The 25,693-nt window shown below is 33.1% G+C and overlaps 1 protein-coding gene across 1 annotated transcript in view; it reads left to right on the top strand.

The window, feature by feature from the left end:
• Nucleotides 1–23,935, top strand: part of LOC124370552 (G-protein coupled receptor GRL101-like) — a 45,053-nt gene extending 21,118 nt beyond the window's left edge. The window contains exons 7-14 of the mRNA XM_046828840.1: nt 1,702–1,773; nt 3,685–3,883; nt 5,964–6,162; nt 9,084–9,231; nt 14,048–14,139; nt 15,158–15,375; nt 21,938–22,118; nt 23,742–23,935. Coding sequence (XP_046684796.1) covers nt 1,702–1,773; nt 3,685–3,883; nt 5,964–6,162; nt 9,084–9,231; nt 14,048–14,139; nt 15,158–15,375; nt 21,938–22,118; nt 23,742–23,812 — 1,180 coding nt within the window. The 3' untranslated portion in view covers nt 23,813–23,935. The remainder of the gene's footprint in view (nt 1–1,701; nt 1,774–3,684; nt 3,884–5,963; nt 6,163–9,083; nt 9,232–14,047; nt 14,140–15,157; nt 15,376–21,937; nt 22,119–23,741) is intronic.
• The last annotated feature ends 1,758 nt before the right edge of the window (nt 23,936–25,693 follow it).

Raw genomic sequence — 25,693 nt, 5'->3', positions numbered from 1 at the left:
CTGACATCAACACTAAATAATATACTCGAGGAAAACCATTTTATTTTATTAAAAGTAAAGATGTCTTATTTGCCACACGAAGTTAGAGCTAAAAAGCCCTCTCTAACACTTGGGAGACCAACGGCTAAAGGTGACTTCCTAACCATCACCAATGGCCGGGCAGGCGGGCTGCTTGTAAGGACAGAATCGCTCAGCGGTCACCCAACTTGCGATAACCATACTGTGCCATTTTACAATCTTATTGTGAACAAAAATATAAAGGTCGTATTGTGTTTAAAAAGCTCTTATACAATAGTGTTTCTGGTTAAGATTTATAAGCTCTAAGTACACGGAGCTGAGCAGAACTCATTACTGTCAGAGAAATCATAGCCTGGGCTAATAACTCTTTCCCTCTTTAGACTGGCTTCTGTCTAAATCCTCTTTTAAATGGTATTGGATTTTAAAAGGACTGTACTTCGTCATTTGAATCATTAGAATGTTCACTTGAAAATAAATCTGTAACGCTGACAATCTGTAGCTTGATACTCCTACTTGACCATATAATGTTCTCGATTAATCGTAAAATAATAAATACAGACAACTCTGTGTTTGTTTTTAACAATAATATAATAGCTTCCGTGTAGAAATTTAGAGGCCGGACAATAATGATGTGTTTTAATGAGCACATAAATTAAAAAAAAACTATAGTAAAATGTTCCTTTATTTATATTTTATGATTATTTTTAAAATATATAAATTTGTATTCATGTGTTATCCATTGTATTAATGAGGTTAACATTCATTGTATTTAGTTTTAATTCTTGACCTACTAGAGTAACATTTATGCTATGATTTATTTATTTTATTTCGGTACAATCAAATATGGGTTCAGAGTACATTATACACGTTAAATTCATAGTCCTTTACAGTATCTTCCGTTGGAATTTTTTTTAATCACTCATCATAAAATATACACAAGTAAAGTATTAAATTTATGCAATCTTGTATTCATGTCTACATAGAAACGGATGAAGTAAAAAATGTAATATTGTTACGATATGGACGTATAGCTTCAGAGAGTTTCGAGTTTTTAATTTATTTATTACATAGGGAAGTCAAATTTTAAAATGTAATATAATTTTTGAAAACTAAATTTTTTCTGTACGAAGATAAAATAATATAAATAAATATAACAATTATTTTTTAATTTATTGACACACAAAAATAAAAAAAATATTACTCTTGTACTATATCATAAATTGTACAATAATCCGTATTAGATAGTATGGAAAACTCATCGTTCTAGGTATAATAGTATAAGAAATGAGAACGGTACGTAATTAACTTTAGATAGCATAGTAACAAGGAAAATGGACATAATTATAAACTGCAATTACGAGACAGTTACGTATAATAAATAGCCAAACACTATTTGAAGGCGCTAAGTTTTGATGTATATTTTTCTTTAAAATAAATTTCTGGTTGAACTTAAAGCTTGAGTATTAGACCACTTTATTTATTTATAAGAAGGATTATATTTTCACTTATTGAAATACCAACATACGCATACACATATTGGATGGATGATATTTGAAAGGTTTCACAAGGTTTTTGATGGACCATATTCAATTACAGCAAGCCAGGGGTTTCCTGAAAGCTGGAAAAGGCATCACTTTATCAGTTTCAACGTTTAAAATAATTTGTGCGTTACGTTTGTTTCAGGGTTTTGGATGGAAACCACATCAAAGCTATCGAGCAATCGGTGTTCCTGGGTTTACCAACACTCGACAAGTTGTAAGTTTTCCCTCTCATTATGAATTGTGAGTTTAAATAATAAGATGAAAAAAGTATATAACATTTATTGAGAATGAGTAAATAATACAATCATATAATACTGGAATACTCGTTTATAAAATAAATTTTACTGAACTATGATCAATATTTAATATAAGAGAAATGGCATATGCATCGATATCTAAATTTATTTTATATTTAGTTTTATGCTTTCACTAAACGGAATGTGTACTTAATTACAATAAAACTGGCTGCCGAAGCCCGCGCTGATGGCCGGAGGCACTCGCATTTTGGGTGGCGGAGTGTGATCAAGAATAAAAACAAGTTTTGTGTGTTTTTTTTTCAATAAAGAGTTTAGTTTTTGTAGAATTTTTGTGTTTGGAGAAATGTAGGGGTAAAACACGGAAGTACAACAAAGCGACGCACCAGCTGAACGGGCGGCGAGACTCTGCAATCACGTTATCTACTAGACCGCTCGACTTTGACCTCTGTCTGAGGATGGGGAGGGGTTTGCGATAAGACAATTCCTGTTTTATATTGACGAAATATTGTTCTACGCTAATCTAGTAATCAGTAGAAGCAAAATGTCAAATAACGATTCATGTCTGGGTGTGGTCGGTATAATCCCAAAGTACCAATAAATCTAATAAAAGGGGCATAATAAAAGTGCCCTAACAACAAAAGTAATGAGATAAATACAAACGTAAACAATGCACAGCAACACGAACTCTCGACCTCACTCTCGACCAAACAATCAAACAGCTGCGAAGCTCAAATACGACCAAAAAAACAGTCCATAGAGGAATAAACTACTTTGTGGTTTCAAAGCAACTAATCAACTATCGATTAGTCAACATTTCGCGGCAATCAGATGATTATAAGAAAATTACAGGCGAAAAAACGTGACGTACCTATATTACGGCCGTTGGCGATTTTCAGTTGAGTAGCCGTAATATAGGTACGTTTGCGTGCAAAGGGTTAACACATTTACTGCAATTGTATACTGACTGAGTGATCTAGATTTGTCTATATATAGAAACTCAAAAAGAACACGTTAATGAAGAAAACAGGATTTTTCTGACACTTTCCAACGTTTAATGATACAAATAAATCAATAACACAACGTTTCGAGATCTGCTCTCTTCTTCAGGTAAATAACTAACCTAACACATAATGTAGTTATTTACCTGAAGAAGAGATCTGATTGCAGATCTCGAAACTTAGTGTTACTGATTGTTTGTATTACTGACGGATGGCAAATTTCCATAAAAAAATCTTGTTTCCTTCACAATTCTCCATCTTCATAAACAAACTTCAAATAAAGAACACGTTAATATTGACATTCAGGGAAAAACTTAGTCATAAGAAATATTACGGCATTCAACAGGTCCTGTACGATCCACGGCGTCTACCGTGCTCAACGTGTTAATGTCTCCCTATACAAGTTTAATTTTAGCTTGAGTAATTGTCTAGGTTATGCAGGCGTAAAACAAATTAATTAATTTAAAACGTTCTAAAAAGTTAATCTTTTGAAATTTTGGGTACACTTTATCTTGTCTGCAATAGCTTTTATAATAGCTAATATGTTATTTAAAATAATAATGTTTAGAATAACACAAATTTTCCATAGTAGATAAAATCAAATAAAAGTTTATTTTCATTATTAAGTTAATCGAATATATTAATTTTATTATATAGCATTCAAAATAAGAATCATTTTCTTTATTTTAAATACGGTTTGCATAATGCTTTGACTTAGTCTTATGGCATTCAACTTTTATGGTCCCTAACACAAAAATCATCTGCTCAAATACATAACATAAAATAATCATAATCCGCTGTAATATAAATTAATTTAATAAAATGCAATTTAACAAAATTTACATATTATAGTCCCTCATCTTGTTCCAGGGTTACTGATGAGTTTCGGTTCTGTTGCCTGGCGAGACATGTCCGACTCTGCCTTCCGCCCCCTGATGAGTTCAGCAGCTGCGAGGATCTGATGAGCAATCTCGTCCTGAGACTGTGTGTCTGGCTGCTAGCAGGCATTGCAATCGTGGGAAACATTCTCGTCATTGTTTGGCGGAGCGGCTATAGCTATTGCAACCAGGTACTTACCTATCATGCAATCTACCACTGAGCCAGTGTCTGGCTGCTAGCAGGCATTGCGATCGTGGGAAACATTCTTGTCATTGTTTGGCGGAGCGGCTATAGCTATTGCAACCAGGTACTTACTTATCATGCAATCTACCACTGAGCCAGTGTCTGGCTGCTAGCAGGCATTGCGATCGTGGGAAACATCCTTGTCATTGTTTGGCGGAGCGGCTATAGCTATTGCAACCAGGTACTTACTTATCATGCAATCTACCACTGAGCCAGTGTCTGGCTGCTAGCAGGCATCGAGATCATGGGGAACATATTCGTCATTGTTGGGCAGATTTGCTACAGCTCTGCATCCAGAAACTTAGTCACCATTTAATCTAGTTGTGTGACCGTATGAGGCCGCTGACAGACATTGTGATCATAGGAAAGGCGCGATGACACGTCCTGGCAACAAGACCTTTGCCGAGTCCGTCACCAGCTGCTAACCTGCCACCTCATCTCCTTTGATTCCTGAAATAAGTTATTCTGTTTTCCTAGGTGCTCCACTTTAACCAACGTTTCCCAACAAATACAAACGAATTCAACATTTCTCAATCGGTTTCAAATGCCCAATCTGCCACTAACAAGCTCAACGAAATTGAACTGATAAGTGAATAAATGAACACAGATGTGGTTGTTGTATTGGAGAACGGTTTTAACGACATCGGCCTATAGCAAATTCTAAATTTCGTATTAGCTAATTATTATTGCTGACAACTTTCCAAAAGAGGAGGTGTCGCCATTTTTGTCGGAAAAATTTTACTTTTTCTCCTTTTACACTCGTCACAAGTATTGAAAAGATTTAGAAACAGTCGGGATGGAATCCAATCCAAACAGATAAAAAATTACCATCATCGGAATCTCGTAATTCTCTCCCAATGGGAATAAGGAAATTCACTTAAAAACATTTTTAAGCCCTACTAATGGATTTGACTATCCATTAAGTTATGTTCTAATGGGGGATTTTAACATAAATGCGATCAACATGCAATAACATCAATTAGTGTCGCTGCTCTGTCTCTTAATCCTGGAAACAACTCTGCTTTTTACTTATAAATGTGCCATGATGAATAGCCGAGACATACATGAGTATGAGACTAGGGGCAGAGATAACTACCAAACTGGTAGACACAGAACTGTAGTTTATGAACGTTTGCCTTCACAGGCAGGTGATTATCTCGTCAACAAATTACCAGATTCAATCAAAAACGCTCAAACATCCAAGGTGTTAAAAACTCGGTTGAAGCACTTTTAGTGTCACAAACCTTTTATAATGTTAGCGAGTTTTTGGTATGTGATTGGAAGAGAGCCAATTAAGAAACTGACTGACTCTGTCGCTGGAAGTGGGAATAATTGGCGAACGAATGAATATATACGTAAGTTTGAAAATTGTATGTTTAAATGAAATTTCTGGAGGCGTGTATGACAAAATTTTAGCGAGTTAAGAGTAAAAAACTTGACTTTTGACATGCTTCGTAAAATTTGCTAGTAATAAAAATCTGGTTTGATTTAATATGATCTATGTTCTGTCAACTTATTATACCTTTCGCATGTAACTTACAATCCTTGGAAGTGTCCTGGAAATAAATTTATTTCAGTTTCATTTAGAGTTTGCTTTCTTTTGGCATGTCTCCTATAAGTGAGTCCGCAGCATACCTACAAACAGATTAGCAGTAATCCGAAAGCATTAGCATTTCCAACAATTCCTTACAGCCTAGAAATGGCTGTACAGTCCTGTATCCTAAAATTTTGTTTAATTGTTTTAAAAATTGGTATGTCTATAAAAAAACCCCAGGAACTAAAAGTATTATCCTGAAATAATACCACGTTACTGTATCTCCAAAACAAGATCTCATAAGTTATATTTAAGGTTATTAATAAATTTTGTATGTTTAAAAATGTAAGCTAGTTTTTAGTCTGAAACACAAATTGTAATTGTAATTTTATTTTTTGTAGTAAATTGACATCAAATACACACTTGTAATTAGAATTGTCTGGATTCTCCATCTCATTGCACAGCATTATCTACATTTTTTTCTTTCTCCCAGGTGCATTCATTCCTAATCACCAACTTGGCCGTGGGTGATCTACTCATGGGCTCCTATCTACTCACAATAGCTCTCGTAGATCGTCACTACCGCGGAGTCTACTTCATATACGATTCCGCCTGGAGATCTAGTCGTTATTGCGCAATGGCTGGATTTCTCTCCACATTCTCCAGTGAGTTGTCTGTCTTCACCCTTACAGGTAATATTAAAATATGTTGTAACACTTTTGTACTATTTAAATTTAAACTTAGTACGTACTTGTAACAGTATTATTTTATTTAAACTCATATACTACTTTGAAAAATAAAACAAACAAACAACTTTAGAAGTGAGTGGCAAAAACGTGTTTTTTTTTGCAGAGGGGGGATTTATTTAAAGCTCGCTGACAAACTCAAAATTAAAACACGTTAAATGATCAACTTTCTTTGGCCTACATACAATGCTAGATGTAAATATTGTGTACACAGAATACAAAACAATAGAGAAATATATATGTTATTAAATGGTAATTTTACATAAAGGAACAGTTAATGCTTTTATTAACATGTGTGTATTTTAAAGAGTTTAAGTTGCTTGTATAGGAATTAATTTATATGCAAAAAATCTAGTATATGTTTTTCTCTATATATCGTAAAAACATAGAGACAAACAGACGTACGTGGTCTTTTTTATACTTACCGTGTGTTAGACTTTACTAACCCTCAGCCATAAAGTAATTAGGAAACTCAGATAACTACTTTAAGTTAATTAATTATTTGTTCTAAATTTCTGTTAAAACAAATGACTGTAAAAATAACACCCTTATTTAAAAATACGGTAAGTATTTCCGTTTAGACCTTATTTATTCATTCAAATAAATTGATTATCTCTTATTGTAGGTATTACTTTTGAAAAAGTGCAATCTACAATAAATGTTTCCAAATTACTAATAGTTGATATTAAAACTTTAAAATATTATTTAAAGTTTTTGATCTTATTTAAAAAATAGAATCCCATTAAAATCGTGAACACACGTGCATTTGTTTTGTATTATATTGAAAAACAAATGTCTTTTGACTTAAAAGATAAATCTATTTATAATCGAGATTTGTAAAGGGCCACAAAGGCAGTGGAGCTCAACCCTCGAATACTCCCTAGAGAATGAATGATTTCAGTCTGATTAAACTGATTCCCAAAACAACCAACTTTCTTATTAGTTCAATCTGTATAGACATATTTAATATGATTTTACAGCTCTTATCTTTGATTCTTTAGGCCAAATCTGATCCATCCTACTTATCTAGAAAGTATCTAAGAAAATGAAAAATAGTTATGAGTTATATTAATAACAATATTCTTCTTTTTTAATTTTAAGAATCATAGCTTTAAATTCAACTAAAAAATTTCTAAAATGTCAGCTATCACTACTTAGTGAAATCCATACATACTTATGTAGTGAAATCCTATAAAACGCTCATCTTCAGAGCAATCTATACGACTACCATCAGAAATCTTAAATGATCATGAACTTAGAGATATTTCCAATCATCATTGATGTAATTCATAATTACTTTAAGAAAACGCCATGCCTGCATTAAAAGTAACAGCAGATTAAATGGTAGTTCTATTGTGAAAAGTGATTAGTCTAAACTGTCTTCAAGTAGTTTTATATAAAATAAAATTTACAAAAATCGCACTATAGGCCTACAGTGATTAATCGGACTCAAAATTGAAATGCAAATTTGATCCACACGCGAACGATATTTCCATTTCACCTCCAATGAACTAGTAAAATACAAGTAGTTTGAAAATTAATCATGGACCTTTGATATAAAACTTATAAATGTTTGGTATTGTTACTACGTCATATAAGTAATAAATCATAAATTATTGCTTTAAATAAACATTTAAATTAATTATTTAAATTGCTTTTAAGACAAATGTGAAACTATAGCGAAACATTTTAATAAGTATAATAATATCTAAAAATAATTTTCTGATTTGCTCACCTTACCTCACCGAACGACGCAAGGACCTTCAAGGGTAGACTTTTTCCAATGTGGGTTTATATATATAATATATATATATATATATATATATATATATATATATATATATATATTTATTATTTTTCATTTTCTGTGTTGATGTTTTATGTTTATTCTGTTCTTATAGCCCTATTTATATAATTTTTGTAATTTCATGAAGACGGCTTAAGCCGAAATATAGAAAATGTTTATTACAATAATTGAAGAATTCTTATTGAAGATTAATATATATATATATATATATATATATATATATATATATATATATATATGAAACCAGGGCTAAATACCTTGTACTATTTAATTAGTAATAATGTTGCTCAGATGTTACTGAAAATCATTACAAATCAAAAACGTGGAAAATTTATTATTATTATTTTTAAGTATAATAACGATATTTACATGTCTTTTGTACTGCATTTTGAAGCCGGTTTCAACGTAATACCTCTTGAATGAGGATGGCAGTCTATAGTGAGACCTTGAGATAGTAGTAAATATATATTTTCAGATATATTATGTTAGAAATCTTGCTTACACGAAGTGAAAAGGGCTAAACTACCAGAGAGTCGTTGTAACCAGGCGAATAAGGCTTACAAGTACTAAAATTCCAATCGTATTAATGTCCATTCATTAAAATTATTAATTTACTAAAACAATATAAAAACTATTTAAATTGATATTTACCACAGCCTAAGGCATGGACCTTTTTTACGAACCATATAGGTCTATAATATGCTACTACATGCAAGATTCAGATAAAAAAACTATATTTAGGAAACAAGTCACATACATTCACATACATTAAGAGCGTGAGAATAGAAAGGAGAGGACGCTTTTCAGTAAATTTTACAGGTCCCTAATTGCACACACATCCATTCTTGTATATCGATAGAGGCTAAAAGTCGTAGTTGTAACAGCAGACTATTATTTGTTTCTATCCATCAGCATTTTTATCAAACTGTTGTTTCGCTATTTTTCGACATATTAGGCTCACATTAAAGGCTGTGATAAACAGCATGTGTATTAAATGTAATGAGTTTTAATTCCTTAAGAACTATAATCGAATGAAATTTAAAATTAATGTATGTTTCAGTAATCACTCTCGATCGCTTTCTCGTGATCATCTTTCCATTCCGCGTCCGTAGGCTGGAGATGACTCGTACCAAGCGGTTGATGCTGCTGGGCTGGCTTTTGGCTGCTTTACTCTCCGCACTACCACTGATGCACATCAACTATTTCCAGTGAGTAAAGTTGATTACACGAAGTTAATTCTGGTCGCAAATAAACATTACGCGATACTCAAATAATTCCTTGTAATTAATCCTTGTCAAGTAGGTTAACTTTGCATGAAGTTCAAGAAAAATTGATTTGATATTATGTTTGATCTTAAACGCTATACTTAGACGTGAGTTTCTTTTATAATAGATTTTGGCGAGTTCAAAGTTACAATGCTTCATTTGATGGCCTTTAATGGATGCTTAAGTATTTTTTTAGAATGATACACTTTGAGCTAGAGAGAGAGAGAGAGAGTGAGGGGGGAGAGTGGTGAGTGAGAGGGGGTTCAGAGAGAGAGAGAACTAAAAAAGATAAATATTTGTATTACATTATTTTATTAAGTGTATTTACTTAAGGGAGATTGCTTACATTCTGCCGACGCTACCTTGTTTTTTCTTACTCTTATATACACAACACACAACATGTTACAAAATCTTATATATTTTATTCTGAACCCGAAATACCGTTATTGAAATCATATCGTTTTCTGTCCGTCTGTGCGATAACTCTTGATAGAGTATAGACGTGAAACATTTTCCTTGTCCCAGTGATGGATCTCAGTTGATTTTAATTGCCAAATTTTAAAGGCCAAATTCATAGTAAATTATACTAGCGTACACGACTGATAATAACAATAATAACATATGAAACAGCAAAAATAATTTTCAATTAATCTTTTGCGTAAAATGCTCGCCAAAAATTAAAGTTCAAAGATATAATTTTTTATATTAGGCTGTAATTTATCGTCATGCAAAATTAATGGATAACATAGGATTCATATGGATCTAATACAACAGATAAGTTAAAAAATTAGCTCAGAAATAACACAGATTAATTTTTCCATAATCTCATCAACAGAAGAAGGTTAATACTACATTGGTATAAGATTGGTGACATTATTAGCACAGTTCAGGAAATCTTTTAATATTTTAGAAATATTTTAAGTTTTTTTGTATATTTATTGTATTTGTTTGAAATGTGTACGCATAAATCGTGAAAAATTAGTATAAGATTGTAATACTTTTGAAATATTAATTTGTTAACTTATTAGACATTTCAATGGCATCTTCACAGAAATATTAGCAGGATAAGCAAAGGGAAATTTATATACATTTCTCACGCAACTACAGAAAGAGGTTTGACCACTTCAAAGTATCTAATAAAAAAAAAAGATTTGATTTGAGCCAGGCCAAATTTGTTTAAGTTTAAAACGTGTACATATACTGTAAAACCTGGAAGGCAAAAATGCTCGGGTCTACGATGCAATCTGTCCACTTTATCTTGGAGCCTATTTTGGGTAAACCTGTTCCATAGTAGACGATTAAATATATGTTACATTTGTTTAATTTAGGATTTTGACGTATCACACATATCACAAGTATTAACATACATACTTTGCATTGAATCTGCCTTATATACTTACTGTTTAAATAGTTACTTATACTACATTAGTAAACATAGGTGGATATCACGGGATGTTAATGTAATTAGGCACAATATTTGAAACAAATAATGTCAGTTACTGCATTAGCACAATTAAAATATGTATTGCTCTAAGCTCTCTGAGGATAAAAGATCTATTAGCAAATATAATTAATTAATGGTAAAGAATATTGAGGAAAAATATAAATAAATATCACGGATACACTTTTATTAGATTTAAAGTGTTATAAAAGTTAATAAAATTAATTATTTTCGACATGCAGAACGAATGGAGTTGTCCAATTACGGTTTTATAACTGGAACTTTTCTAGAAGCTTGATCTTTTGGTAGTTACTTCTATAGATTATACAGATACTCTGTAATATAATTTTCCTTCTTGATTATTTGCTGAACTCAAAACAATTAAAACAATAGCCATCTAAACGTTCTTTTATCTCTAAGTACGTCTTTTTAATGGTAGTTCGTGAGAAGTAATGAAAATTATATAAGTATTAAAGTAGTTATTAACATTTTTGGTTCTTCTTTCAACAAAATATCTTAGGGAAAAATATACCCAATCATTAAAAGAGTAGTGCATAATGGAAAGGAATGCGTGTGGTCTTTATATTACTGAGATGTTGCGTCATTTCTGCAATTTTATAAGCCATTTTATATTCTCTATAAAGTAATTGCAGAATTAAACTTTGTGCGTCTCGCCTGACAAGGTAAATAAGGAACACTTAAGTAACCCACCGCTTAGGCATTACAACTTGTCAAAGTGTATTATCCATTGTAAGACACAATCGGCTCACATTCTGCAACTAGTTTGGCAGCAATGCCTAAATTAAACATTAACTAATTCACCAAGCGCCACTAATTTTGTGTTACGTAAGTTCCGATCCTTAGTTTAACTCAATCCGCATGTTTGTCATTGTTACAACATAAATATGTATTAGTTTAATGTTTTTACATCATTTTATTCGTAGCAATAGGCTTACTTCTCAGGTTAAAACGTCCGGCTACGATAGTACTAGTAGCTACGCAAATTAAAAAAACGTAATGTTTGTCACGATTGTTGTTACAATTAATGAATTAAACCATTTAGAGAAACATTTATGTGTTTCGCAAAGCTAGACGTAGCGTTGGACGCATATTAACCAAAGAAAATACGAAATGCTAACATGCGATTACTAGTTCCTACATTGTCTTTTCTGAATATTATTAGCTTCCTTTTGCTCTAATACTTCTAGAGGACACTGATGGAGGTATTTAGAAAAACGAAATAGGAAGAGCGAATCAGGACATATTATATAGCTTAGGAAAATTTATTTAAAGTGGGATTTATATATCAGAAGAATCTCATGTGTTTATTAGTTAATGTTTAAAGTTAAACTTCAACAGCTAATAACCATATAATTTCATACGTAAAATAAAGTAAAATTTTTTTATACATTACTCAATAACGGTCTAAGACCCGAGAGCCAAGTTACACCGTGCAGAAACATTACCTGGTTTTTTTATTCGAAGGAGTAATATATCTTAAACAGAAATTTATCGTCAGCCAAGCTAATCTTTGTGAAGACGATCCATAGGGGTAGCTGATGGTATGAAAATATGGAATGATACACAAATTTTTCTTGAATCATGTTTTATGCTTTAATACTAGTATATATATAAACCGGTCGTCAGACTTATAATTAATAGGTATGTCAACGTCGGATAATAAGAAAAGGGATAAAGTGATTTAATATTAATTTATGGTTCTTACATTTGGTATTTAGTACGTTAAGCTAGAAAAAATATAATAGTATAAATAATAGGTTTTTATTTTTACAAAATCTGAGGAGTCAGGATGAATAAAAACACACAGGTTATGTGTTTATAGAATGGAAATTTGCTCTCGGTTACTGAACTACATTAACAAAGCTATATCTGAAAGCAAAAAAAACCTGGGTATGTCAACAGGTAAACCCTGTTATTTATTGTTGGGTAGTTTTTGAAAAGCCTAGGTGGTGATACAGGGCAATGTAACTGAATTCCTGCCTACAGGAGAGTGCTTCGATAAATGCAAGCGGTGAGGTGGAAGAAATGTTGACATGCACGGATTGCGTTCACTTGAGCATAACGGTGTTAACACCATTGCTTATCGTTGTATTTGATTTCTTATGTATACTCTACTCATTCTAAGTTTTCTAAGATAATAAATTTCAAAAAATTTCTATTGAAAAACAAATAGGATTTATTTTACTATGAGGTAGCTTTGTCTAGGTACTACAAAAATAGTTTTGAGGTTCCTTATAACTAAATTTACATAACACTTAGAATCAAACACAATATTTATTTAAGGTTATTTCAAATAATATGATTCACTTCTAACTTTATAAAACATTGTAGGAGTACCATATTATTAAGTCTTATAATAGTCTTCACTGAGGCTGCATGCAAAATTTTAATAATTTAATAATTTTACTGCTTATTCCATTTGTGAGATATCCTTTTGTCAGAAATGAAATTTTTACAGTCCGTTGACTTGTAGGCTTCACTAACGCTAAGCCAATTACAGGAGGCCGTTACTAACCTCAATATTGACTCTTTTTATTTCACCCAACTGTAATACTTAAGATAAATGGAAGATCTGATCTCGGATATTTCCTACTTTAATTGATTTACTGGTTTTCCTACTTTATCTTCAGTCATTAGCTAAGAAAATTACAAAACCAATAGTAAACCAAGATTTCGTTAAGCTTTTAAAAATTATAGAATAATACGTGTAAGATCATATAAAACTTTAAAGGCTAGATTATGAACCAAGTAATAGTATACGACGAAAAAAGTATAATACTTCAGAAACATAGCTAGTCTTATATATAGTCCTAAAGAATAACATCTTCCAAACCAGTAATCCAGCTCAACAGCTCAATACATAAAACTTCATTGTCTGTAACCTACTGTCACTTATTTTGCAAACTATCGTATAATATTGAAAGATGTTCTCATTATAATAAAAAATTCGTATAGCTATAGTTTTTAAAACATAAATATTCAAATACATATTGTTGGCTTCCAGACTGAAAAGACGAAAAGAAAACAGAATCTTAAAATGCCACTCGTGCATACCATATGGAACTGATATTATTGATGGAAGATAAGAACCCTTTTTATTCACAACGCGTTAATACATGGCAAAAAATCAAACATCATCAAACTCATTCTTACCTTCCATCAAATATCAGGACTATAATTTTCCTAAGATCTTAGCCGATATTTCAATACGCTACTACGATATAATATCATACTTTCATAATGAAGTAATTGCATATTTTGTTGTATAATGTAATAATTTACAATTGCTTGTTACAGCAACTTCTACGGCCGCTCAGGCGTGTGTCTAGCGTTGCACATCACCCCGGACAAGCCCAACGGTTGGGAATACTCTGTCTTTGTGTTCTTGTGTGAGTATATTGCTTATCAGAATACTGATATATAATGAAAATTAATGTCCAAGTTGAAATGGACTAAGCGTTAGTAACTGGTGCAAGCTTACCTAACCACCGAATAATATTCCAGCTAACAGAGATCAGTATGGATTCATATACAATTTTTCCATCTGACAGAAATGTGAACAGGTAATATTCACATTAAACTAATATAACACACGTTAATAATGTTTAATTAAATAAACTAAATTATCCAAAATTACGCTATGTAATCTTTGCGATACTTCAAAAAGTAAAAGAAATAATATACTATTATAACACAGATAGTAGTGGTAATTTCACATACCGTCTGGATCTAACCGTGTCAATAACTGACATAAGAGAATTCGTCTTGGCACTGTCAAGTTTTAAAACCCATGTTAACTACATATTTTTTGGGGAAAAGTTTGGTGACATGGTATATTCAAGTGAACAGTATTTCGTAGTGTACAATAGAAAATATGTCTTTTTAAAACGGTCTGTGTTTTAGAAATATATATTGAAGGAAATTTCGATATGTTATCAAACTAGAAGTTTCTGTTGAATGGAAGGCTACATATTATTTTATTGTCTTAAAAAAAACATATCTTTCTTAAAATATCTCTTTTCCCTATATTGTCTTTAAATATTACTGGAAATTTACATTCTACAAAATAACATGTACAGATAAATGCTTATTATTAGAGTTAAACGTCTAAAAATGTTAAAATCACCGAGTCCAAAGTATGTAAATTAAGCAATGTTTAGACTCGGTGTGAACCAGAAGATTTATTAATTACTAAAACTTTTAAATATTTATTTTGGAGACTCATCCGAACCACAAAAGTGAGGGGTATAATGAGTCTTTCATATGTAGTTATGTAAAATGTATTATATACGCTTTGTTAGTTTTGGTAGTAGAAGCAAAATAGGCAATCACATACAAGCAAATGCAAAGATTGATTGTTAAGCTATGTATAATGGCACTGTCTTTACTGGACTGTATCTGTTTTAGTCCTGAACCTCCTCTCCTTCAGCGTGATAGCAGCGAGCTATCTCTGGATGTTCGTGGCGGCCAGGACCACTCAGCAGGCCGTGTCTCGGGACCGCCGCACCAACGAGGCTGCAATGGCCTGGAGGATGTCCTTGCTGGTAGCGACAGACGCTGCCTGCTGGGTACCTATTATTGGTCTCGGTCTATACTCCCTGGCTGGGTTTACCGTTCCTCCACAGGTACTATATAGATGATAGCTGAAATATCTTGAGATCTGGATAAGTTTATTTGAGATTAGGCTATAAGTTTGCCCATTTCCGTGACCCTGATGTGATCTATTCTGTCTGTACAGTTGGGAGTAGCAATACAATCACTTTCAGTTGGAATATTGTTTAAAACTTTTAAGCAATTTTTGGTGACAGCCTTTTAAAATTACATTTCAGAAGATAGGTAAAAAGTAAAATTATTGACTATTTTACGAGAAGCGATAGTCGTGTCAAGCAAACATTTCTGCAACTTATCACATCAAAAGTTATTTAAAATAAGAATATAAAATTCGTACCGACTTTATATAAATAATTACTGAAGGATTGATTTTTCATTTATATTTAATAATGAAAATTAATATTTTTAATACGAAAATTTTCTAAATATCCTATTTAAAATGCATGTAATTTATCTTTACTTGAAAAAAAGAAAATTATTATTTTCTTTCTACAGAGAAATTACTTTAATGTTTACAAGTTTTTGATTTAAAAAGATATATTTTTACAAACAAAAAGGCCAATCAATACTGACTGTAATGATTGTCATTAGTTTTGTGGTTTGTTATTCTTCTCCAATTCCATCAGTCCTATTGATAAAAAAGTTATCACTCTTGAGCTGATCTTTCAAGAAATTCAGCACTCTCACCACTTACTCCTCTTCACCATTGCCTGATGTATCGGTTGCTCGTAATTATGATTCAATATTTAAACTGCCTCAAAACAATAAAAAGTGCCTCCCTTGAACGATAAGGATCGAACCAGGTGTTCATAGTCAAACCGTCCATTTGGATACAATTATTGAGAAGAAAAATATAAATAATTTATATAATGTTTTTATTTTTTCGTGCAGTATTTATTTATTAATACAAAACATATTATTTTGCACTGAGACAAACATTTTCGGTATATTCTGAAAATTCCTAAAATACGATAATCTTTTGATGTCTTTTAAGATCTAGATCCCCTTTTCTTGTTCTGGGACAAACGGTGTTGAGTGATTATAGGAGAAACCGTTTGAGACCGTTTCTGAAACAAGATTATGAAAGAACTCTTCATTTGGAATTTTCTGATCAAATCTAAATATATGTGATTATTATTGTTTTGGAGACGTTGCTTGTTTTGGTAGTAGAAATGTGGTATGCTGGGAACAATAAAGGGTGAGGGCGAGAACGATGTTAGTACAAGTAATCGACACACGTCCTCGTTGCTGTTCAGTCACCACTGCCCGATGTACCGTCTGTGTTGCGTGAGCTATAGTACATTACTGTAACTTACTGTTAAAACCTTAATATACAATATGGTTTACAAGGTAGTTCTGGAGAAGCTGGTTGTTTTGATCTATAAGTGTCATTTTAATCTGTTGATTTTCTCGTAAACCACATCGAAGAGGTATGTGGTTTTTTACTTGACGAGTTTCACATATTTTGTTGCCGTGTGGTACATTAAGAAACAAGAGTGACAAGATTCTTTTTGACAATATTGCAGTGTAATTCGATGATAGCAATGAATCTTATTTTCGGAAGGATTCGATGTAGCTCCATTTTCATTTGAGTTAAGGTAAGATGATTATTATTATAGGTTTGTGGCAGCAGTTACATATAAACCTATTAAATCACTAGCGATTTGATTCAAGTAGAATTTGATCCAAGAATTGATTGATAATGTGTCACTATTTCTAAAGATCTAGAAATCGGCAACATTTTAGTGTAATCGATGAAACCCTTATCAAGTTTAATTATGGCCCAGTAACCACTTTATTTTATATACATACATTTCTTTCCAAAACCACCTATAAATAAAGCGGTTACTGGGCTATAGTAAATAAATATATATATTAAATAATGGAATTTAGCTTGTTCCAACAAGTTGTATATGTTCTTTTCAAAGTAAAATCCAATGAGAGGAATATAAAACTCAACTTCTTGCATCTAATTTATTGGTGTTCTAGATGGAAAGGCAGTACAATGTCAGTTTCAGTTAATTGAACAATGCATAGTTAGTTACGATGCAATTTTTTTTATATACTTACAATTAATTCCAAGCTCTAAAATTTTTACATAGCGTTTATTTCAATATCGTTCATTGGATCGATACCAATTTTCTAAATATATCTACTTATGCTTTGTATTTCTTTGAACAACCTTTCCTTGTATTATGTATATCTTGACTTCTATTCACTAAATTTCACTTTAACAACCATAAAAATGGTTCCACTGCTTTACTCACATGGTCAATTTACTAGTGGTTTTTCATTAGAAAGCTGCAACGTACCTTCTCGATATTCACGTTATTGGTAGACAACCCCGAGAACGCATGTATTACTTTTTCGATTTTTTCCGAATGCGATTTAAACATTTTATTTACTGGGTACATCTTGCAACACTGTTAATACATCACTTGCAATTTCTCTGATCTCGTCCGGAGTTCAATAAAGGTTGATTTAACTCTAATTCAATTTTTGTCACTGTCTGTTGTGAATAAAACAACGATTTACACAAATGTTTACTGTTTCCTGTATTACAAAGAACATTTTCCCAGTCCTCAGCTGAATTCGTTGCAGTGCCTCCAGGTACATATGTCCACAAACAGGAGGATCGTCAAACCCTTGAATACGTTTCGTGTTATAAAGCGGCCCTTTTGGACCCAAGTACTTGATTACTCTCACTGGAGGATTGACATTAGTATGTGCATAAATATTTTATTAATTTTCACAACGTTTTACACATCAGGTATGGTTGTCTTAGCTTTAAAGCAATTGCAAACGATATTTGTTCTTAAGGCCCCTAGAAACGGGAAATTTATACCCTCGTATGCTCTGGCATGTCTATTGTCTATTGTCAAGAAATTTCCCGGGTCACAGTAGTTATACCTTTTGAGATTACAGTTCTTGAGTACATGTAACTCAAATACTAACTTGTTAATTATGTCACTCAAAAGCCCTTTACTTTCTATAACACGTCCAGGCAGTACAGATAGATATCTGACTAGATAACTCTACTCTCTAGGTGTAGCTATTAGTGCTTCCAATTTATCATGAAGGTAATTCAGCACAGACACTTCTTTTACTATGGGTTGTTCTTCCCTGCTTCCTCCTGAACGTAAACACAGTGTAACCTTTCAATGAGGTGTTTAACGTATCTATATTCAACCGGATTTCCATTGAAGACCTTAGCTCCTGAACCAATTGTCGACAATTTTATATTCACCAACTCATCCCAAATAGGTTTTTATCACATGTTTCCCCTTTAGTTTTTGACAAGATTTAGTGTGACTACTTTGGTACTTTTTCTTTATCAAGCGAGGTGCATAGATCCTTCTATACCACATTTTTCCCCCAACAGTCTCCAAGGACGTTCTAACCCTTTGTATTTATTTTGAGAGTTGATTAATATTATGTCGTCAAAATAAATGTTATCGACTCAGAATTGATCTTGGGCTGCTTTATATTTTCCTCGTACCAAATACCAAACTCCTTGTCATTGGATAAGGCAAAGTACAGAGATTCTTACAGAACAACGTCTTACTACTTTAGAATCTATCAGTTGTTTCTTTTATTGCTTTTTAGTTTGTACAAACACTTCCGTCTCATCATCGTAATCAATATTCTTAAACATTGGAGGATTTTCAACTGATGGTATACTAAATTCTCAAGACTAGAACCCGACGAACTGTTTCATGGTGGTTTTACTGCATATCTTTTTTTTCTAATTATCTTTATTTTTATTACCTAATGACTCTTGTAATTATTGGTACATACTTATTCGTTTCCATAAACCAAATCTAACTCTTTGAAATGGGTCTGATCAACCTCACTTTGTAATTTCTGACGGAACTCCTCCAAACTTCAAGCATTAGAAACAGTGAATAACTTCGGTTGATGATGTTTTATTAATGGAGCTATCTCAGTAACATACGCACTTGAAGAGATAGTAATTTTGTTAGAAAAGCCTTTGACTTCATCCTGTTCAGAATGTTTGAACTTCACAGCAAAAACACTCTGAATCAATCCGTTTTGCTCCTTTTGCTTCAAAATTGTTTGCCGCGTCGTATACATGCTTATACTTATATAGAATTATTCACATCCAAAACTATCAAACCACGTTTGCTTTAACGTTCCGAGAACGTAATACCACGTTTTCTGTAACGTTCCGAGAACGTCAAATCACGTTTAATGTAGCGTTCTGCGATTGTCAAATCACATTTCCTATAAACTTTTTTAGATTCACTGAATTACTATCTAACAGTCAGATTTCTCTTTAAATTCCATATATGTTACTTTTTTGTAGTTTTCTGTTTTATTTATGGGCATGAAGTTTTTTGCAGCAGTCAAAGTAAACAGTCTCAAATTGGTTCATTGTCACATCTATACCCACTCCTGGCACACATTCTTTTTGTAGTTTAATTTCATTGTAAATAGACACAACAGGTTCACATTGTTTCGTATGGCCTAAATATCAACCATGACTGAAGTAGACACAAGAAATCCCCTTATGATGAAGTTTTCTTTGATTTTAGAAATTAAATTATGTTAATATATCTATAAATAAACAATTACTGGATAACATTACAATCGCTTTCTATACTTTGCATGAGAGAATGTATGCTATAAAGCATTTAAATTCCGCCTATTAAATAAAGGGAACTTTCAGTAAGCAATTAAAACCTTTAAATTTAATATTACAGTTCCAGGCTCTAGTTGTTAAGATTTCACTGCAGTGTGTGCGTGCGTGCGTGCGTGCGTGCGTGCGTGCGTGCGTGCGTGCGTGCGTGCGTGCGTGTGTGTGTGTGTGTGTGTGTGTGTGTGTGTGTGTGTGTGTGTGTGTGTGTGTGTGTGTGTGTGTGTGTGTGTGTGTGTGTGTGTGTGTGTGTGTGTGTGTGAATTACAGTCTCCTCTGTGCTTATCGAGTAAATCCTGTCTCCTAAAGTGTGATTTTGTGAAATTTGTTAACTGACCAATCGAAAGCAGAAATGAGTGTTGAGTTTACTTTTATAAGTAGATTAACAATTTTTCCCCCTATTTATTAATTACTCTCAACAAACATGCATCTAAATTATCATCATAAGCATAGACATTAACAGAAATTTCACTACGTATTTCAAACAGTGTTATATCGTCGAGTTTTATTGGGTATTCGCATGTTGCTAGTGCATGAAGCTGCTCTCGTTTGAAAGGTTTATAATTGCTGATTCATTGTCGCAAACCCTCGAAGGGGTGTAAAGCTGCCTTATCAGTGGTAGGCTTATCAAATTCTCAGTATTAGTTGCAATAGTCGGGGTCTCAATGAAAATCTTTTTACTGTTGTAGGAATCTTTTGTGGTCTATTTGGTTTTAGAAACATCTCTTCAAGAGCTACGTAATTTTCATTGACCTTTGGTACTTCTTTTATTTCCCTTGGACGCTTTAAGTACTTCTTTACCAACATGTTAATGTCTGGAGTGGGTGTCGGCCACCTTGGTGTTAGTATTGTAATAGGTAATATCTTACTCTTGTTACGAGGATCTTCATGAAGTGCTGACAAACGAATACGGCGTTTCGATTGTTTGTGATGGTTCCAGGTGGTTGATTCTATTTGTGTTTAATAGATCCAACTCAATTTTCTTTTCAGGAGTTGGTTTGATTCCCATGTTATTGAGACATTCATTCGTTCGTCACACCACGCTGTTTGCTGGCAATTTTCTGGGATTTTTGGTGATAACCCATGTTAGAAATCGTTACTTCGTTACTTCAATTAGAACACGGTTTCTTCTGTGGGGTTTTCTTGATCAAGACTTAGATCGGTATTTCGTAACTGGAAGGTTCGTGAAGGTAAAGAGCAAGTTCATATGTCTACCCCAAACAGGAAAAGAATGTTCTAACATGGTCAAATATCGAGGGTTTCCATACACGAACCATTTAGTTGTGTTGTCCGAACGAACGATAAAAGATTGTCCTGACTTCTACATCCAGGTCTCAGCATGAATTGTAAAGTTTCATGAGTTCTATCAATTGTTGAATTATATATTTTTAAATACACTAATAGCTGTTTAAAATTTCTGAGTTAAGCATTAATAAATTACCACTTTCCAAATATCCGCAGTGTTGCAAATAACTATTACTATCCAACTCCGTATTTACCATATCACTACCACACTTCTACCATTGAAATGTTCATAAGATCAGTAAAAATAAATTCGCTTATTGATATCATATTCTAGTACTTATTCAGTTTTGACGCTGTATCATACACTTATGCAAACAATACACGTGGTTTCTTAGGCAGCAATGACTGGACAGCGACGAGGAGCGTGTCGAATACTTGTACTAACGACGTTTCCACCCTCGCCCTTTTTCGTCACCAACATACCCCATTATTAATATAAAAACAAATAACTTCTTCAGAACAGCTACAACATATATTTAGATTCCATCAGGAAACCACACATGTATTACACCACACGTCGATCCACGTCCACGACCCGCTCAACACGGTTCGTCCCAGAACCGGCAAAAGCTACCTACTGCTATGGTTTTTAATTTATGTAATTTGTCTATTAGGTGTTCGCGTGGGTGGCTGTGTTCGTGTTACCGCTGAATGCTGCAGTAAACCCTGTCCTGTACACTTTGTCCACCGCACCATTTATCAACCCTGCGCGCCACGGTCTTCTGTCCTTCCGCAACTCCTGCAAGTTGTCCCGGAACACCTGCACGTTCTCAATGCCACCAACAAGGCATCAAGGTGAGTCATCACGTCTACAGGAAAACGTTTGAATATATTAATATGTTCTGCTTTATAAGGAGGCTTTCACCGCGAGTGGAAAGAAATATTATGAGATGCAAAGACCATAACAAACTTTGAGCTAGCATATCATCGCAGAACCCAGCAGGGATCACTTCTGGCTGGTTTATACCTTCCAGTTGAACCACCTACTGGGTATAGCAAAAACCGATGTGTCACTTAAATCTGGGCAACCATATAGATGTCCAGGAGCGGCACATCATTACCGCAAATGTCGAGATTCTGGGGTTTATGGGCAATTCGACAGGTCTAGTCTACTGTGGGAGATGACTGTTGGAGTTGGTGAGGTTTTTCCCTAACCTCAGAGGTTCTTGCTAGCCTCAACAAGCGTGTGCCACCCCCTGCCTACTTTGAGTGGAGAGGCTGGTTCAGAGCTAGACTCCCCTTCTTCCGGGGAGACAAAACTTTGAGATGTAGTGCCCTAATCCTTCCTCATGGATCTCGAGGCGGCCCCTACTCTCTAACATTACCCATCCTTAATATCCTGTCATTCCGGAAGCAGCGCAAAGGTTCTTACAGGACTAAGTGCAGTTTATAAGCTTCTTGCTCTAAGAGATTAAAAAAATATCATCACATAGTAAAATGAAAGTAATATAATTTTATGCCATATTTTAATTCTATGTGTTTGTAAAATAGCATTCGTTTAATCCTCCTTCAAAGATGTAATTATTCTACCTCATTGCTTACTCTCCTTCATATGCCTCACTGTATGAAAGTTTTAATAAAGAAGAGGGATTAGTAGGGAACTTCCAACAATGGAAGCACGAGCTAAAGTCAATACGTTGAGTCGTGAATAGTAATCCGTAAGCCTGTTGTCATGTCAGCATTCAGGTAAATCCCTTTATACACTATAGAATGAGATTGTGATTTCTAGTATTGTTATGTGGCACCAATAAATATGTATGTATAAAACTAAATCTAAGACATTTTCTTATTGTTTTTTTTATTTTGAACTCTGTAAAAATATATTTCATTATCCCCAATGTCGCACATGTGGCGGCCTGCAAGTTAAGTTACATACTAGTATCAGTGCACATAATGTAATCTAAGTGATGAGGTATTATCATTGTCTCATCAGTTACAAAACTGAGTGCACACGATGGTTTATACACGATCTCTAAGCACAGTGAAGCAACCAATTTGGTTACCATAACCATGACTGTTGAGTTCAGCTCTAGGTTAGAGTGTATTTCATAATAAGAAACTTAGACGTAGGCCTTTCAAAATTATTATTGAAAACGTTTTGGCGAATTTCGTTTTACAAAAAATTGTCAACGGTAAAACTTTGATCACTTTCCACTGTTGGTTTCAAGCTCCGTGTTTATCAAATATTACTGAGTTTGTTAAAATTTATATAATTTCCGTACAATGTGTGGCAGTTTGTGATTTAATGTACTTTCTATTACATTAGTACTAGAGACTAAATGCGAGATTGTTCTATATGCCAGAACGTTGAATGGTATGGTATATAATGCTTTCCTTTGGTAGCTCATTATTTAACCAAAATTTATTAATTGCTTACTTATAACATATAATTTTATAATAAATTAAATACTGTTTCAGGAAGTGGCAGGGAACAGTCACAGGAAAAATGCTTCACTATTTCCAAGAGGACCTCTATCAGGTATTGTTAAATGTGTTAACTAGTTGTGTTAACTACTATATATGGAGTATATATTTCATAGTAGCACTTGATTGACAAGTTCTCTTTAATCTCCCAACCGTATTTTTGTTGCTTTAGGTGGCAACCTAGAGTGGAACCAGTACAGGAAATACCTTTGAGCAACTTCGTCACCTGACAGTCGGCCTCGACTCGACATTCTCTATACGACTGAGAAACCAGTCCGCCGCGATTGATCGCAAATTCTGGGCTTGTAAAAGACTTAAATTATGCTATTTCTCCTTTTTGTCCACACTTTAAAAACAAAATTTTGTATTTCTGAAAATTAACAGATGTAAATAGTCAACCCAATTTATAAATATAATGTTCGTCGTATACTGTGTTTTTTACTTATACAGAATGGCTTGACCGGTGATTTCTTTTAATTAGAGCCCTCTATACAATTTGGCTGCAAAGTGGCATAACTTTCTAGTCATGGACTGCTTAGAGGAGTCAGCAGGTGTAAGTTCTAGGAGAGACCAAACACTTCTAGAGACCAATCCTGTGCACTATCCGGTACAAGTATTTCCGGTATCTTTAAACGCATGGATATAAAATTATTGACTGATGTACACTCAATCAATAAACCATATTAATGACTATTTATACAAATATTTTATAATAACATTAACAGGCTAATTGCGGAATCGTATTAATTTTAAAAACTATCAGTCAAAACTAAAGCAATTTTATAGCGAAATGCTAATAAGAACATTGTGAAAATTAGATATTTGACTGAGAGAGAATATTCCCTTAAATCTCTAGAAATAACACTACTCTAAGGACTCCCCTTTAAGCTTTACTGTCAGTGTTGTTTTTTTCCAAAACCTGCTAAGTCCAAAAAGGTAATTTTTCAGGAAACCAGTTTTTTGAACAACTGCTCATTTATCAGATTACTATGCACTATATTAAGTTAAAAGACGTACTTACTTATTTAAATATTTGAAAACACTGATTTTTAAAATTTAAATGAATGAAGTCAATTTTTGAGAAGGCTTTTTTCCAAACACAGCTAAGTGCAAGGAAGCACTTCTACCTCGTCCTGGAAGCAAAATTTATAGGGCTTATAAGCCATTCTAAATCAAAATCACTCATACTAAAGTTTTAAAAGAATATACTTAAAAACTGGAAACATAAATGCAACACACTGGCAGCTTAAAACATCAACAAGTGAGGTTATGTTTATTACTGCTATACCGCATAATAGCTTGAAAAAGTCAGCTGTTGTCCTGTATTGCGCATGCTTCTGGACATGGTGGGTTTTGGAAAAAAACCTCTGAGGGACCTAGATAAGTTTTGGAAAAAAATCTGTTTTTTATTTTATTAAAATAAATGTGATAAAGAGGGTTTAGGAAAAAATTATTATAATGCATAGAAGAGCTGTGAATTTTTAATAATGTAATGATAGCAACTCAATTTATAACAAAATGGACTTAGCAGTTTTTGGAAAAGAGCTCTTCTAAAAAAAGCTCGTGTTACTTCAAACTACATAACTAAAATGTTACATTTATGACATACATATTTTGTCGAACAATGATATGTAGCTGTGTATTTCTTTCATAGGAATATATTTGTTGAAAAATTGTATTTTTTTTTCAAATATAACTACCCACCCAGTGATGTTTCACCCTAACCTCTAGAAATTTTAAAACCTTTATTTTCTTTTATGCCTTATTTGTACTTTGTATTGTATAATGGTATGAACATCTTTGAAAAAGAATATGGTTCATTGCCAATGTTTTTCAAATGTTTTAAGGATACAAATCTTTACACGATATATTTGACACTATGTAAAGGCCATAGTGTGTTTTGCACTTTCTTTGAAGAATAATTTCTTATATTCTATGGTTCAAAC

The sequence above is a fragment of the Homalodisca vitripennis genome, unplaced genomic scaffold, assembly GCF_021130785.1.
Source record: "Homalodisca vitripennis isolate AUS2020 unplaced genomic scaffold, UT_GWSS_2.1 ScUCBcl_273;HRSCAF=1894, whole genome shotgun sequence".
NCBI lineage: Eukaryota > Metazoa > Arthropoda > Insecta > Hemiptera > Cicadellidae > Homalodisca > Homalodisca vitripennis.
Note: the sequence above shows the minus strand (reverse complement) of the source record. Positions and strands in the feature narration are given on the sequence as shown.